The 15,614-nt window shown below is 54.8% G+C and overlaps 1 protein-coding gene across 1 annotated transcript in view; it reads left to right on the top strand.

Annotated features, from left to right (window-relative positions):
* Nucleotides 1-15,614, top strand: part of CACNA1F (calcium voltage-gated channel subunit alpha1 F) — a 24,662-nt gene that overhangs the window by 4,309 nt on the left and 4,739 nt on the right. The window contains exons 11-42 of the mRNA XM_027841187.1: nucleotides 457-566; nucleotides 718-744; nucleotides 1,611-1,771; nucleotides 1,938-2,163; nucleotides 3,446-3,653; nucleotides 3,845-3,965; nucleotides 4,284-4,365; nucleotides 4,527-4,575; nucleotides 4,651-4,733; nucleotides 5,183-5,308; nucleotides 5,414-5,543; nucleotides 6,550-6,609; nucleotides 6,710-6,816; nucleotides 7,178-7,265; nucleotides 7,361-7,468; nucleotides 7,574-7,626; nucleotides 7,756-7,902; nucleotides 8,321-8,522; nucleotides 8,599-8,757; nucleotides 9,322-9,432; nucleotides 9,750-9,833; nucleotides 10,413-10,586; nucleotides 11,231-11,296; nucleotides 11,387-11,478; nucleotides 12,096-12,255; nucleotides 13,343-13,470; nucleotides 13,667-13,763; nucleotides 14,071-14,173; nucleotides 14,298-14,399; nucleotides 14,656-14,786; nucleotides 15,031-15,138; nucleotides 15,277-15,398. Coding sequence (XP_027696988.1) covers nucleotides 457-566; nucleotides 718-744; nucleotides 1,611-1,771; nucleotides 1,938-2,163; nucleotides 3,446-3,653; nucleotides 3,845-3,965; nucleotides 4,284-4,365; nucleotides 4,527-4,575; nucleotides 4,651-4,733; nucleotides 5,183-5,308; nucleotides 5,414-5,543; nucleotides 6,550-6,609; nucleotides 6,710-6,816; nucleotides 7,178-7,265; nucleotides 7,361-7,468; nucleotides 7,574-7,626; nucleotides 7,756-7,902; nucleotides 8,321-8,522; nucleotides 8,599-8,757; nucleotides 9,322-9,432; nucleotides 9,750-9,833; nucleotides 10,413-10,586; nucleotides 11,231-11,296; nucleotides 11,387-11,478; nucleotides 12,096-12,255; nucleotides 13,343-13,470; nucleotides 13,667-13,763; nucleotides 14,071-14,173; nucleotides 14,298-14,399; nucleotides 14,656-14,786; nucleotides 15,031-15,138; nucleotides 15,277-15,398 — 3,725 coding nt within the window. The remainder of the gene's footprint in view (nucleotides 1-456; nucleotides 567-717; nucleotides 745-1,610; nucleotides 1,772-1,937; nucleotides 2,164-3,445; nucleotides 3,654-3,844; nucleotides 3,966-4,283; nucleotides 4,366-4,526; nucleotides 4,576-4,650; nucleotides 4,734-5,182; nucleotides 5,309-5,413; nucleotides 5,544-6,549; nucleotides 6,610-6,709; nucleotides 6,817-7,177; nucleotides 7,266-7,360; nucleotides 7,469-7,573; nucleotides 7,627-7,755; nucleotides 7,903-8,320; nucleotides 8,523-8,598; nucleotides 8,758-9,321; nucleotides 9,433-9,749; nucleotides 9,834-10,412; nucleotides 10,587-11,230; nucleotides 11,297-11,386; nucleotides 11,479-12,095; nucleotides 12,256-13,342; nucleotides 13,471-13,666; nucleotides 13,764-14,070; nucleotides 14,174-14,297; nucleotides 14,400-14,655; nucleotides 14,787-15,030; nucleotides 15,139-15,276; nucleotides 15,399-15,614) is intronic.

Here is a 15,614-nt window from a genome sequence, read left to right as displayed (position 1 = left end):
GGGCCTATGGGTGGTGTGGGCCTATGGGTGGTATGGGCCTATGGGTGTATGGGCCTATGGGTGGTATGGGCCTATGGGCGTATGGGCCTATGGGTGGTGTGGGCCTATGGGCATGTGGGCCTATGGGCAGCATGGGCCTATGGGTGGCATGGGCCTATGGGTGGTATGGGCCTATGGGCATATGGGCAGCATGGGCATATGGGTGGTATGGGCATATGGGTGTACAGACCTATGGGTGATATGGGCCTATGGGTATTATGGGCCTATGGGCGTATGGGCCTATGGGTGGTGTGGGCCTATGGGTGGTATGGGCCTATGGGTGGTGTGGGCCTATGGGCATATGGGCCTATGGGCAGTATGGGTGTATGGGTGACATGGACGTATGGGTGGTATGGGTCTATGGGAGAAGGGGGGCCCTGGGTGAGACACAGACGGCCAGAGGGTGTCCTCCTCTAGTCATACTCTCCCCTTCCCCCTCTGCTTCTAGCTAGTGAAACGGGTTCAATGAGTGCAGACACTGGGGCTGAGGAAGATGAAGAGGCAGGGAACGCCTGTAGTAGAAACCTGTGAGTGCCCCCTCCCACTCCAAGCAGCCAGGCAGGGTCTGTCCTGATGCCCCAGGGTGGGGGAGGGGGGTTCTGAAATGCCTCAGTTCACAGATCTGTCAAATGAAACTCCTCCCTCCCCAGACTCAGCCTAGCCCCTTCCATTTGGCAGGGCCAAGATCATGAAGACCAGGCTGTGGTAAGTTTGTAGGAAGAGCCAAGGCAGCCCTGGGGTTAGGAATCTCCTGTGACTGCACACCAGGCCCTTCCCCACCTCCTCCCCCCACCCCAGCCGCCATTCTGCCAAGATTCCCAGAGAAGGCTTCATGGAGGGCTCGTACATGGATACGGAAGTGGGAGACAGCATGTTGGACAGTAGAACTGGAAAGTGGGCAGATCAGAGGCAGCCTGCAGAGGGCTGAGGGGAGGACATTCATTCCTAGGAGCCCTCGGAAGTCATGAAGCTTCTGGAACAGGGAAAGAAGTAGGCTTTAGGAAGATGCTTGGAAAGGGGAAGAGATTTGGGGGAGTTACCAGTTTGGAGACTATGACAGTAGTGATGGGAGCAAGGGGTGATGGGAGCCTGAACCAGGAGAGAGAGGAAGGATTGGATGAGTACTGTGAGTCAAAGAAAACTGCCACATAGACCCTGTCAGGGAGGCTTGGGAAGATGGTGGCCCCCTTGCCAGAGATAGGGAAGCTAGGGAGAAGTGGAGTGGTTTGGGGGGAGAAGATAATGGACGCATTCGCTTTGGTGTGTGTTGAGTTTAAGACAGAGAGCCAGCATGGCTCTGGGCTGAGTGGCCCTGAATTCAAATCCCACATCTAATGATTACTAACCAGAAGACCTAGCCATTGAACCTCCCTCCCCCAGTGTCCTTGGGTTGCATGGCCTTAGATCCACCATACACAGATGGAGCTGTCCAGGCAGCAGTTCAAGAAACTCCCTGAAACCATGGAAATGGATTAGATAATCACTTCTCAGTGGTAGCCTAGGAGCAGAGGGAGGGGTGGAGAAAGGAGGCCACCAAGTCCTCCTTTCTTCCTCCCCCACCCCCACCCTAGCCGCAGGGTCCGAAGGGCCAACAGGGCGCTCAGGGCCCACTGCCGCCATGCGGTGAAATCTGTGGCCTGTTACTGGACTGTTCTGCTTCTGGTCTTTCTGAATACGCTGACCATCGCTTCTGAGCACCACGGACAGCCGGTCTGGCTCACACAAATCCAGGGTGAGACCTCCTAAGACAACTAAATCCTCCCTGCCCCCAAATGCCCTTGGGAGCCCCTGATGCCAGGACCCCACTGAGGCAGAGCCCTTATGGAGCCCCAAGAAAGATAGCCCAGGACCCCCAAAACCCCCCAAATCCTCCCCCCCCCCCCCCCCCCCCCCCCCAGAATATGCAAACAAGGTCCTGCTCTGCTTATTCACTGCGGAGATGCTTCTGAAACTTTATGGCCTTGGCCCAGCCGCCTACGCAGCCTCCTTCTTCAACCGCTTCGACTGCTTTGTGGTGTGTGGAGGCATCCTAGAGACAGCCCTGGTGGAGGCTGGGGCCATGCAGTCGCTGGGGATCTCAGTGCTGCGCTGTGTTCGCCTCCTGAGGATCTTCAAGGTGACCAGGTCTGAGAAGCCTCCGCCCACCCCTCCCTGCCATCCCCTCCCCACGTCCCTCCACCAGCCAGCCACCTGACAGGCCTCTTTATCCCATCGGGTTCAGCGGCCCCCTAATCCATCTGTCCGACTCCTGGTAAGATCGGCCTATTGGGCTCCACCTTTGAGAAAACTATTGACTACCACCAGGTGGCAGTAGGGTGGTGGTAACCATAGAGCTTTTTGGCCAGAGCAGAGCTCTTCCGAGGCCACCAATTCAACAGATTGTTGAATACCAAGTATTTATTAAGTGCCTACAGTATGCTATCGTGACAAAACGAAGCAAACATTCCTTCGTTATGATTACTGTCTACAGAGCCATAGAGAAGACTTTGGAGCCGACTCCCAAAGGCCACAGATGGCTAAGGGACCCTAGGGCTTTGTCTACCCACGATGCTGCTCAGCTGGACCTTCTCAGCTTCCTTGCAATGTCGTCTCCCACAGAGTGGGATTAGCTCTGAGTCTCTGAATTTACACCTGCTGGGGAAAGAGGGGCTTGGATTTCGGTCAGTCAGTTGATAAACATTTATTAAGCACTTACTGTGTGCCAGGCACTGTGCTAAGTGCTGGGAATACAAAAGAAAAGAAAGAGCTTATGATCTATTGGGGGGAGAATAATAATAACAATCATAAAATAATGCGCATTTATACAGTGCCCACTCTGTGCCAGGCACTATGCACACCAGAGGAAGCTGAAAGGGGCTGGGATGAAGGTCTGGGGGCGGGAAGGGGCCTGATGGCAAAGTGCAGAGGAGTGCAGCCTGGTGGGAAGTGAGACGAGGGAGCTAGCCTGGGGGGGCTCTCCAATTTGAGGGAGGAGTGGATGCCATTCGAGGCTCCTGGGGTCTGATGGAGAAGTCCAGAGGAGGGCGATTGCAGTCAACTTAGCTCCAAAATTTCAGAGCTTCCTTCCTGGCTTCTCTGGCACTAACCTGTGGCGCGAATGCTGGAGCCCCCACATCTGGGTCCTCTATTCTCCAATTCCCTGCTTTGCTTTCAGACCCGGCTCTGCATCTAACTTGCAGTGTGACCTTGCTTTCTACTTTCTGCTAGATAATGACCCTAACCCTGAGGAGCAGATCTCGAACCTTAATTCTCAGAAACTCTGCTGTTCAGTCTGCACTTCAAACCCTAACCCACCCCTGTCCCGACTCTCACCCTGGAGAAGGTGGCGACCCCAACCCGACCCTGACAACAGCTCCCTGGCCTTGACCTTTGCCCAGACCTTGACTAGGCTCTCCCCTCCCCCCAGGCACTGGGCATCCCTCAGCAACCTGGTGGCCTCACTTCTCAACTCCATGAAGTCCATTGCATCCTTGCTTCTGCTTCTCTTCCTCTTCCTCATCATCTTCTCCCTCCTGGGGATGCAGCTCTTTGGGGGGAAATTCAACTTTGACCAGACCCACACCAAACGGAGCACCTTTGATACCTTCCCCCAAGCCCTGCTTACTGTCTTCCAGGTCACGTCTTGGCTTCCAGCAGCCAGGGTGACCTTGAGGACTGGGTGGGGAGACTGGGGGCCGGGCGGGGAGACTGGGGGCTGGGGAGAATACTGGGGAGGAGGGGAACCCAACACAAGCCTGGGTTTGGGGTGGGTGGGGGTGGGCCAAGGACTCCGTTCCCCTCAGCAACAGTGACTTTGGCCCCACAGATCCTCACTGGCGAGGACTGGAACGTGGTCATGTATGATGGGATCCTAGCCTACGGGGGGCCCTTCTTCCCTGGAATGTTGGTCTGCATCTACTTCATCATCCTCTTTATCTGCGGCAACTGTATCTGCTTCACACGCCCTCTGCGCCCCCCTCCCTCTGACTCTTGGGGCCTTGCTTCCCATCAGCTTCAACCCACAGCCCCCTCCCCTCGGGTTCCTCCCACTCTCCCTCAGCCCAAAGACCCCCAGACTCATCCCTGGCTCCCTGCTCATCCGTGGGCTTCCACAGACACTGAGCCCTTTCACTCACCCTTGGGCTCCTGCTTCTCCTATGGGCGGTATGGGCCTATGGGTGGTATGGGCTTCCACACACCCTTTTTGGGGAGGAAGGAAAGAAGGAATGTCTATAGGTCCTAGGATCCTGAACTTAAACCATCAGACATCCTACTGAATGTCTTCCTTGCCATTGCTGTGGACAACCTGGCAGGGGGAGATGCCAGCACCTCCAAGGGCCGGGGAAAGTGAGGACCACCCCCCACCTTCCGAGAATCCTTCTTGCTACTCTAGGCCAAGGGACAAGAAACTGGTTCCCTACCTCACCCATCTCACCTGGGCGGGGGGTGGCGGGATTCCCTCTAAACCCCATCCCCACAACCCTTCCCACCATTTCCTGCCTGAGCAGGGAGAAGAATGCTGAGCAGGGTACCAGCCCCCAAGACAACAGAGTGCTGGTGAGTTCAGCTGGGACAGAACTTGGGGGGCTAGAACTTGGGGGGGGTCCTGAGCCTTGTGCTGCTCACTCCCAGGTGCCCTGTGGAGAGGACAAGGAAGAGCAAGAACAAAGTGAAGATGGAGGTAATGGAGAATGGGCTTGGAAAGGGTCTCAGGAGATGGGAGGGAAGCTTCCCCTCTCTGGCTCAGTTTCCTCAACCCACAAAAGGAGTTTGGTTAGATGATCTCTAAGCACCCTTCCAACTCTGTCAGCCTGTGAGGTGGAAGGGGGAGGGGGAGGCAGAGGAGAACAATAGGATCTTGTGAGCCTCTCCTAGAAAATCCGTGGACTGAGAGTTTAAATCCCAGCTCTCCCACTTGCCTGTGTGACCTTGGGTAAGTCACTTGACTTCATTTAAACTTGCTCAGTTCCTTCATCTTGTAAAATGAATGAGTGGGCTAAAGAGTGAAAGGCCATTCCAACACTCAGTCCATGATCCCAGCGATAGGGAGGGCCCAAGGGGTCAGAGCATAGCGCCTGGCACGCAGTAGGTGCACTCTGTAAAGAAATGCTTATTCCTTCCCTCCTCGTGCTAACCTTGCTTTCCTTCCTGGGCCAGGTTCGGGGGAGGAGGAAGAGGAGGATGACCAGGAAGGAATTAGGCTAGAACGCCTACAGGAAGTGGTACCCAAAGAGAAAGTGGTGCCCATCCCTGAGGGCAGTGCCTTCTTCTGCCTCAGTCGCACAAACCCGTGAGTGTCTGAGGAGCCCATGAGGATTCGGAAGGCTGTGGGGGAGCCTCACGAGGGAGGCAGGGACGAGGCTGAGCCACGATCTCTACTCGCTCTCTGTCCCAGGCTTCGGGTGAGCTGTCACGCTGTCATCCACCACCGCATCTTCACCAACCTCATCCTGCTATTTATCATCCTGAGCAGCGTCTCCCTGGCTGCCGAGGACCCCATCCGGGCTCACTCCTTCCGAAACCACGTGAGGGACAGCTGGCTGGCTGGGTGGATAGGGAGCAGAGAGGGGGAGGAGGGATGGGGAGAGCCCGCAGTGCCCCAAGGACGTGCAGAGAGAGGGCTGACGCCTGGGGCTAAAAAGTGCAAGAGACCCACAGACATTCCTGCCCCGAGGATGAGCTTACGGTCTAGAGGGAGAAAACAACAGGGAGGGAAGTTTGGGTCCCCAAGGGGGAGTCAGAGGGATGCTTGAGTGGGTCCCCTCAGGAGTCTGGGAACGCATCTTTCCCAAAAGTAATGATTTGACTGTTGTGCCCAGAACAGGAGGTGGGATGGGAAAGAGGGAGGGGGAGAAGAGGGTGGGACAAGTGGGGCAGGGAGCCTTAGCTGGAGGGGATGTGAGCTGGAGTCTGCTCTGCTCTGAGACCTGCTGGTCTCTGGATGGCCAGCCCCAGGACACTTTGGAAGGCCTGGGTTCTGGGTGCTGATCCAGACAGGGGAGAATCCAGAAACCAAGAAACAGGAAAAGCACCACAGACAGACAGACACACATGCACATGCACACACACGCACACACGCACACACGCACAGTCTTAGGGAACTAGAGAAAGATAGAACAAGAAAAAAAAAAAAACCAGAGAGATATGAAAGAGAGACCCACAGAGAAATAGAGATGCAGAGAAAGGTTGAGATGGCCCTCCTGAGAGAGGCCCACATGCTGGAGGGGCAGAGTGGGAAACAGAGGCATTCACAGAGAGAGAGAGAGAGACAGAGACACAGAGACAGAGAGAGAGGAGAGACAGAGAGAGAGAGAGACAGAGAGAGACAGAGAGAGGAGAGAGAGAGAGAGAGAGAGCCCTTGACCCTTGAGACACTGGAGGGGGGGAGGCGGCAGGAGAGACCAAAAGACATAGGAAGATGTTGGAGGCTGGACCAGAGAAATCCAAAGAGAGGCCAAATCAGAGAGCAGAACCAGAGGTGAAGCAAAGGCAGAGGGGCTGGCTAATGGCCACACCCTGTCCTCCATTCAGGTCCTTGGTTATTTTGATTATGCTTTCACCTCCATCTTCACTGTTGAGATCCTGCTCAAGGTGAGCCTCCCAGCCCCATCCCAGCAGCCCCCTGTCAATCTGCCCATCTGTATCCTTGGGGCTGAGCCACCCTGCTCTCTTGTACCCACCCATCCCCCAGATGACTGCTTTTGGGGCCTTCCTACACCGAGGCTCCTTTTGCCGAAACTGGTTTAATCTGCTGGACCTGCTGGTGGTCAGTGTATCCCTCATCTCCTTTGGCATCCAGTGAGTTCCTCCTAAGACCTGGGCCCCAACCCTCGAGTAGTCACATGGGCTCACTTAAGAATTAGGAACCCCAAACTTAGGAATATTCCTCAAAAGATCTAATGAAACTGGGACCACCAAACCAGGAATGACCAGAAACCAGAACCTTTCAAACCTGGGACCCCCCCCCCAACTCAAGACTTTCTGAATTTGGAAGCCAAGACCCCTACCCCTTGAATCCTAGCCCTGGGCCCTCTGACCCCCCAACCAGATATGGGTCTCCTCTAGAGCCTGAGCTGGATCCTAGCCAGAGAATCAGACAGGGCCCTTGAGCCCCAGAATTCCAAGGTAGGGTGAGGCTGACTCTGGCTCCGGCTCTCAGTTCCAGCGCCATCTCCGTGGTCAAGATCCTCCGTGTGCTGCGGGTGCTCCGTCCCCTGAGGGCCATCAATCGAGCCAAGGGCCTCAAGGTGACTGGGTTTTCCCAGAGTCTCCCTGACCCAGGGCAGGGCTCAGAGTGCAGGGCTTCTTTGTCCAGTCCTGGGCACCACTCTTGTGTCCTCAGCACGTGGTCCAATGTGTCTTCGTGGCCATCCGCACCATCGGCAACATCCTGATTGTGACCAGCCTGCTCCAGTTTATGTTTGCCTGCATTGGGGTCCAGCTTTTCAAGGTAGGGAGTCGCCAGGCTAATGGGAGCCAAATGCCATAGGGCCTGTGCTGGACAAACTCCTCCCTTCCCCCCACTCCCTGCTCCATGGCCTCTGTATCTCCATAGGGGAAACTGTACAGCTGCACGGATGAGGCCAAACACACACCGACAGAGTGCAAGTGAGTGCCCTGAAAATCCCCTTCCTGGTCCCTGGGAGCCCCATGCTGTGTCCTTCTGAGTGCCTGGGAAAGCCCCCCAAGCCCTTCCATTCCTCCTCAAACCCTCTGTCTCCTTCCCCTCCCCCCAAGAGGCACCTTCCTTGTGTACCCTGATGGAGATGTGGCCCATCCTGTCATGAGGCAGCGTGTGTGGCAGAATAGTGACTTCAACTTTGACAACGTTCTGTCGGCCATGATGGCGCTCTTCACCGTCTCCACCTTTGAAGGCTGGCCTTCGTGAGCTCCACTCTGCATTCACACAATGGGGGGTGGGATGGGGAGGGGCCGGCAGGGGAGAGCCCAGTCCCCTCCAAGTCTCCATCCCCAGCCTCCCAGCCTCCCAGCCTCTCTAGTTCTGAGAGTCTGGACTCCCTCACTGTCCCACCCTTGGACCCTCCCCAGTAACACACACACACACACACACACACACACACACACACACACACACACAAACTCAGAGTTAAAACCTTTTAGTCCTGTGCCTGGGAGGTACCTTGGCAGGTGAGTTCCTCACTCAGCTCTTTTGCTCACTGCCTGAAAAACCCTGGGCCAGTCACTTCTCTTCCCTGGGATGCTTCGGTTCCCTTCTATGTCTTTGAACATGTATCACCCTATGCCGTGGACTCCATCTCTTGGTCCCCTCTGCCCCGCCCAGGTTGCTCTACAAGGCAATAGATGCCCATGCGGAGGACCAGGGCCCCATCTACAACTACCGGCTGGAAATCTCCATCTTCTTCATCGTCTATATCATCATCATTGCCTTCTTCATGATGAACATCTTTGTGGGCTTTGTCATCATCACCTTCCGAGCCCAGGGCGAGCGAGAGTACAAGAACTGTGAACTCGACAAGAACCAGGTCCTGGCCTTCACCCCAACATGGCGTCTCCTCGCGCCCTGGCCCCCACCGCTGACCTCTGCCTTCTCTCTTACAGCGCCAGTGTGTGGAATATGCCCTGAAAGCCCAGCCTCTTCGACGCTACATTCCCAGGAACAGGCATCAACACCGAGTCTGGGCAACTGTCAACTCCCCAACTTTTGAGTACCTCATGTTCCTGCTCATCCTGCTTAACACTATTGCCCTGGCTATGCAGGTCCATCACCCGCCTGGCATCCCATCCCCCACCTCCTGACCCTGTGTGCCCTGGGCGGGCGCCTGCCCCTCTCAAGGCTAAGTTTCTTCCTCCATAAAAGGAAGGGGTTAGACTCAATGATCTCTGATTGGATCCGACGAGACCTGACTCCCACAGGTCCCTGCCTCTCTGACAGTCTCAGTTTCTTCCTCTCTAAAGTAAGGAGATTGTATTGAATGGTCCTTAAGACATTCGGAGACCCCAAGTCCCTGCCGCACTCTGTACCCCACTTTCCCCCTCTTTCAAATGTCCCTTCTAGCCTTCATGTTCTGTGTTCTAGCGGAGAGGGTCAGGAAGACCTGCCTCAGTTCCTAGTTGTGTGACTCTGGGCAAGTCACTTCACTGCTGCCTGCCTCATTTTCCTCATCCGGAAAACGGGGATCATAACAATAGCCCCTCCCCCCTAGGTTGTTGTGAGGATCCACCAAGATCATCTTTGTTCCGGGCACAGGTGTTTAATGCATGCTTATCCCCTTCTTGCTTCCTTCCTTCCTCCTTTCTCATGGTCCCATTTTCTCTCCCCAGCACTATGAACAGACAGCTCCCTTCAGCTACACGATGGATGTCCTCAACATGGTCTTCACAGGCCTGTTCACTGTGGAGATGCTGCTCAAGGTCATTGCCTTCAAGCCCAAGGTTGGCACCTTCCTGAGGGGGTCCAGACCTGGACAGGCCAAGCTATGCAGTACTCACAGCTGGGGGGCTGGGGCAGGGAAGGAGCTCAGAGATCGTTGAATCCAAACCCCTCATTTAATGGAAGAGGGTAATTCCAGCCTAGAGGGGGGACAGGATATGGCCAAGGTCACACAGCAAATTGGGAGAAGTGCCCAGGATAAGAACTTCATGTGCCTGGATCTTGGCCCAAGGCTACTTTCAGTAGAACTTGGGGCTCCTGGTGTGGGTACCTCCTACCACTTCCCCTGGATTTCTCACATCAGTCCTCCTCACCTCAGCATTACTTCTGTGATGCCTGGAATGCTTTTGATGCCCTGATCGTGGTAGGCAGTGTGGTGGACATCGCAGTCACTGAGGTCAATGTGAGAATACTACTCCCCTGCATGATCTCCGTCTCCCTGTTGGACTCAGCCTAGTCTCCTCTGTCATCTCCTTCCTTGTTTTCTCCACGTTCCACCCTTTCTCCGTGACCTTCTCTGCTGATTTCTCCATTGTTTCCTTCTTGGTCCCTCCGTCCTCTTCACGGTCTCCAGTGCCATCTGCTCCTTCCTCTCTGCTGGTCTCCATTTTTTCCCCAGAGCCTCCTTGGCCTTCATCTTTCCTCATAGTCTTCATCCTCCTCCCTCTCTTCTTTGTTGGCATCTCCATTGTTGCCTCTATTATTCCTTTATCTCTTCTGTCTTCTCCCTTGCCTCATTTTTGTCTGTTGTCTATCTTATAATCTCCAACATCATCTCCATCTTCTCCTCTGCCATCTCCATCACCCTCAGAATGGAGGACTCCTCGGTGAGGTAACTTGATTGGGACACTGTCGGCCTCTTCCTTTTTTCTCACTGCCGACTCATATATGCCCTCGTTCCGTCCCCAGCTCCCTAGAGGATCTGCATGGGCAGAAGTTGGGGGAAGGTGTCCAGGGATGGGACAAGGGGCATCTTGGAGAGGCAGTGGCCTGGGGGAGGTCCTCAATGTTTGGACCTCCATTCCAGAGCTCCGAGGATAGCTCCCGGATCTCCATCACCTTCTTTCGCCTCTTCCGTGTCATGAGGCTAGTCAAGCTTCTCAGTAAGGGGGAAGGGATCCGTACACTCCTGTGGACTTTTATCAAGTCTTTCCAGGTAAAGTCTTTGGCTCCCTCCTACCCAAGAGCTCACCTCACAAAATTCTCCCTGCTCCTCCCTGTGCCAGGACTACAACTCCCAGAATTCTGTTCCAACCCACATTTTTTTCCTGCTTCTCCCAGGATTGCAACTCATATAGTCCATGCACATTATTCGCTTCAACTTAGGACTACAACTCCCAGAATTCTTCCTGTTTCCCCTCCCCCCCCCAGCCCAAAGCTATAACTCTTAGAATTAGTCCTGCTTCTCCCAGGACTACAGTTCCCAGAATTCTCTCTGACAAGCATAACTAGGATGAGGTTTTGTAAGGAGACTCAGAGCTTTGTCCCAGGTTGGAAAATTGAAAGAGACAGCTTGCAGCAGTGGAGTCTAGGGAGGGGCTGCTGGGCTTGCGGAATGGGTGACAAGCAGGTGACCACCAAGCTGTCCCCTGCCTCCCTTCTGTTGGGCTTCTTGGATGTCAATAGTGAAGAATCACTGTCCTTGGTACCTAGTTGGCGACTAAGAATCGAGTGGGTGGCTACTTGGGAGGGATCAGGGAGGGTCCTTCCTTGTCCGCTGCCCCAGGCTCGGTGTCTGGTGCTGACCCTTTCTTAATGTCTCTCTTTGTGTCTGTGTGTCCGTCTGCCACTGGCCCTAAGGCTCTCCCCTATGTCGCCCTGCTGATTGCCATGATCTTCTTCATCTACGCTGTCATTGGCATGCAGGTGAGCCTCCAGGAGGGGAAGAGAAGAGGAGGGAGGGTCTGCCGGCTCCCCTCAGGGGCATCCCCATCATCCTCTGCCGTCTTCTCTCAGATGTTTGGGAAGGTGGCCCTCCAGGACACAACTCAGATCAACCGGAACAACAACTTCCAGACCTTCCCCCAAGCTGTGCTCCTGCTCTTCCGGTGAGGAACGCCGTTTGGGGGAAGGCCCTGGGGCCCCTGGGTCTGGCCTGGCTTTCACAATGCCATGCTGCAGCTGACACTGGTGGCTCAATCTTTCTGAGGCCTGCTTTCCCCTTCTCTAAAGCAAGGAGGGGAGGGGTGGATTCTGTGACCTCTAAGGGCCTTCCCAGCTCTGCCACCTGGGCTCTCTGTAATAGGAAGAGATTGGCCCTTCAGCTCTCTCGGTGCCCCTTGGAGACTCAAGCATGTTAGGTCTCAAAGGTTGCCAACCTCTGTTAGAGAAATAGGATCGCTCACGGATACCTAGAACTACTAATTGCCTGTGTGACCAGTCTCTGGCCCTCTCTGGCTCTCAATTTCCTCAGCAGGTTGGACTGCCCCCACCCCCACCCCAGCTTATACCTCGGAGCTGCTTATTTGACGACTTGCTCTGTGGCTTCAGACCAGTCCCTTTCTCTGTGTCTCAGTTGCCGCCCCCCCCCAATATCTGTAAAATGATGGAGGTGGGGTTAGATGCTTGCTCTCTGAGGACCCTTTTGGCTGCAGTCCTGTCCCCTGAGCTTGGGCCTTGGCTCTAGCCCTCATTGGCTATGTTCTTCTGTGGGGCCCTGGCCCAGGTGCGCCACCGGAGAGGCGTGGCAAGAGATCATGCTGGCCAGCCTGCCTGGGAAGCGCTGTGACCCTGAGTCAGACTTCGGACCTGGCGAAGAGTACACCTGTGGAAGCAGTTTCGCCATTGTCTATTTCATCAGCTTTTTCATGCTCTGTGCATTCCTGGTGAGCTCCCAGGGGACAGAGCAGAGGACCTGTCCCCAGACTCCGCTGATCCCCACAACCTCCCCCAAGTCCCGTGGCAGAGCCTCAGTTCCACAATCTAGAAAACACAGGTTGGGGCTTACATTGTTTCTAAGGCTCCTTCCAGCTCTGAGGATGGTGTCATCCAAAGAGCCCTGCACTGGAAATGTGCAGCCCTGAGCTCCAGTGCCAACTTTGCACCTCACTTACTGTGTGATCCTACCCCTCTCTGGGCTTGAATTTCCTCTTCTGAAAAATGAAATGGGACTCGATGGTCATGCAAGCCTTTCCCATTGCTGGGGTTTCTTTAAAGCGGGGGGTGGGGGTGGTCTGCTGATTTCTTTCTAAGCCCCCTTACCTCCATCCAAGACTGTTGGGGTTAGTGACTTGGGTGGGGCCAGGCAGAGTGAGATCTCCTCTATGAGCCTCAGTTTCCTCTGTCAATGACCTCAGTGGTTCCTTGCCCCTCTTAAATATAGGATGTTATTAATCCTAATCATAGCTCACCTGAAAGTTGGCAAACTGCTGAACAGAAGCGATCCCCTATTACTGTTCCCATTATGAGATTGGCAGCCATGATTGAGAAGGATGATATCTGAATTCACCCTAACTTCCTTGTGACCTGGGTCAGTCTCACACTCTCCACCTCAGTTTCCCCCTCTGTAAAGTGAGAGGCTTTGAAGGTTCCTCCCAGCTCTGAGCCAAGGATCCAATAGCTTGGGTGGGGAAGGCCAAACCCAATGAAAAGTCAGGAAGCACTACCTGTGGCACTGAGGACAAGTTACTTGACTTTGCTTGAGTTACCTTGTCGGTAAAATGGGGTCATTGTACCTGTAGCACCTTTCTCCCTCCTGTTTCGAGGGTTCACAAATTTGAAGGCTCTGCCTGGGTCACCTCTAAAAGCCTCATTCCAAATCTGAGCCCAGGAGCTGATAATCTTAGAGGTTGCCAATGGTGATGGAGGGCCTTCCACTCTCTGGGGGGCCTCAGCTCCCCCTAAGCTCCCTTCTGGCCCTGGTTCTTAAGGGGCCCCTCCCCTAACTCTGTTTCTCCCCTCATCTTGCGGCAGATCATCAATTTATTTGTGGCTGTCATAATGGACAACTTTGACTACCTGACACGGGACTGGTCCATCCTCGGCCCCCACCACCTGGACGAGTTCAAGAGGGTCTGGTCTGAGTACGACCCTGGGGCCAAGTATGAGCCCGTCCCCTAACTTGGCAGTGCCCCACTCCAGGCCCTATATTCCTGGACCCCTCCCAGACCCTCGAGTCCTGTGCCCACCAAAACCTATCCCATTCCTTACCCTGGAAGTCAGAGGCCTGCTTGCCTGGGAGGTCTGGGAGGCCCTGGGGCCTGAAAGGCTCTGACCTCTTCTCTCTGGGCTAACCAGGGGCCACATCAAACATCTGGACGTGGTGGCCTTGCTCCGGCGCATCCAGCCTCCCTTGGGGTTTGGGAAGCTCTGTCCTCACCGTGTGGCCTGCAAGGTCTGTCCACCATGGTGCCTGGAATATCCTTCAACCCAATCCCTGACACCCTGGACCCTCCTGAAGCACTCAAGGTCCCCCAGCACTGAGATCCCTCCAGAAGCTTCCTAAAACTCTCTCAGCTCCCAGAGATTCCCTATCCCCAAAATACTCCAGCCTGGGCCCCTTAGGGAACTGCTCCTCTCAGAATCTGCCAGGTTATCCCATGTCTCTGTCATACCCATCTCTCCCTCCCACGTGTATACGTGTGTGTGTGTGTGTGTGTGTGTGTGTGTGTGTGAGAGACACAAGCCCTTGGCCTCTGCAGCGGCTGGTGTCCATGAACATGCCCTTGAATGCTGATGGAACAGTAACATTCAATGCCACCCTCTTTGCCCTGGTCCGGACATCTCTGAGGATTAAGACTGAGGGTAGGATGGAGCCCAGGAAGGGATGGATGGGAGGAGTGGAGTTCCAACCCCAATTGCCTAAGTGGAGTGACTTCCCTGGCCAATGGAAGGGGTCATTCTGGCTTGTCTTCCTTGCCGCACCCAGGGAACCTGGAGAGGGCCAATCAGGAACTGCGAGTCGTCATTAGGAAGATCTGGAAGCACACCAAGCCCAGACTCTTGGACGAGCTCATCCCGCCTCCTGATGGTAGGAGGGCTGCAAACTCCCCCACTCGTCACAGCCCAGTCCCCAATCCCCTCCCCTCCGGTGCTCCCTTTCCCTGTGTTATGGGATGGGCCAGGAACCAGCTATGATCTCTAAGCACCCTGGCTGAGTCAATGAGTCCATGAGTCTCCATTGTCCCGCCCGCCATTTTCCTGCATTCTCCCTACCACCCAGCCCTGCTACCAGGAGGACCCAAATGGTAAGTTCTGTGCTTTCCCTCCTTTATGTCTGGCCACAGAGGAGGAAGTAACTGTTGGGAAATTTTATGCCACATTCTTGATCCAGGATTATTTCCGAAAGTTCCGGCGTCGGAAAGAGAAGGGTCTGCTGGGGGCTGAAGACTTGCCAAGCAACTCATCTGCCCTTCGGGTCTGTGGGCAGGCTGGGAGGGACTAGGGAAGGGAGTCAGAACCCAGGCTTCTCCTGGGGGCCAGCCTTACGGTCCCACAGTCCATCTCATCTCACCATTAGGCGTTCACTGTGAGAAAGGAGGGAAAGGGAAGGAAGAGGCTAGACCTGGGGGACAAGAGGCCTGCCTAGGGAAAGGGCAGGGGATGGAGTGGGGAACGTTAAACCCAATTTTGGGTGCCCTCCTGGACTTCCCCATCCCTAGGCTGGACTGAAGACCCTGCAGGATCTGGGCCCAGAGATCCGCCAGGCCCTTACATGTGCCCTGGAAGAAGAAGGAGATGATGCTGACCTCACGGCGGAGACTGACAGGGTGAGTATGTGAGGTACCTCTGGGGGCAAGAGTCTACTTCACTGGCTCTGTGGCCTCTGTGGGTCTCACCTTCCCCATCTGCAAAATGGGGTAATTGGGCCCAATAATCTTAAGGCCAAATCTTCTGGCTGTGACTAGTGCCCACAGGATGCCCTGGACCCTCCCTCATCATCCCACCATGCTTCTGTGTCTCTGACTATGGCCACCGAGGAGGATCCGGAAGTGGTGAGAAGACCTCTGCGTGGAGCCAATTCTCACAGGTAGGTATTGGGCAAAAGGGGCCTGGGGAGGGCTCTCAGGCTTGGGTTTTAGCCTAGCTGACCTCAGTAGCCTGACCAAGAGGTACAGGTCCGGAAGGTAGAATTCTTCCAGGCGTGGGTGACCAAGGAGAACAGGGAATATAATAATAATAATAATAATAATAATAACAAGAAGAAGAAGAAGAAGAAGAAGAAGAAGAAGAAGAAGAAGAAGAA

This window comes from Vombatus ursinus, unplaced genomic scaffold (assembly GCF_900497805.2).
Source record: "Vombatus ursinus unplaced genomic scaffold, bare-nosed wombat genome assembly UNPS02014853.1, whole genome shotgun sequence".
NCBI classification, from domain to species: Eukaryota; Metazoa; Chordata; class Mammalia; order Diprotodontia; family Vombatidae; genus Vombatus; species Vombatus ursinus.
Note: the sequence above shows the minus strand (reverse complement) of the source record. Positions and strands in the feature narration are given on the sequence as shown.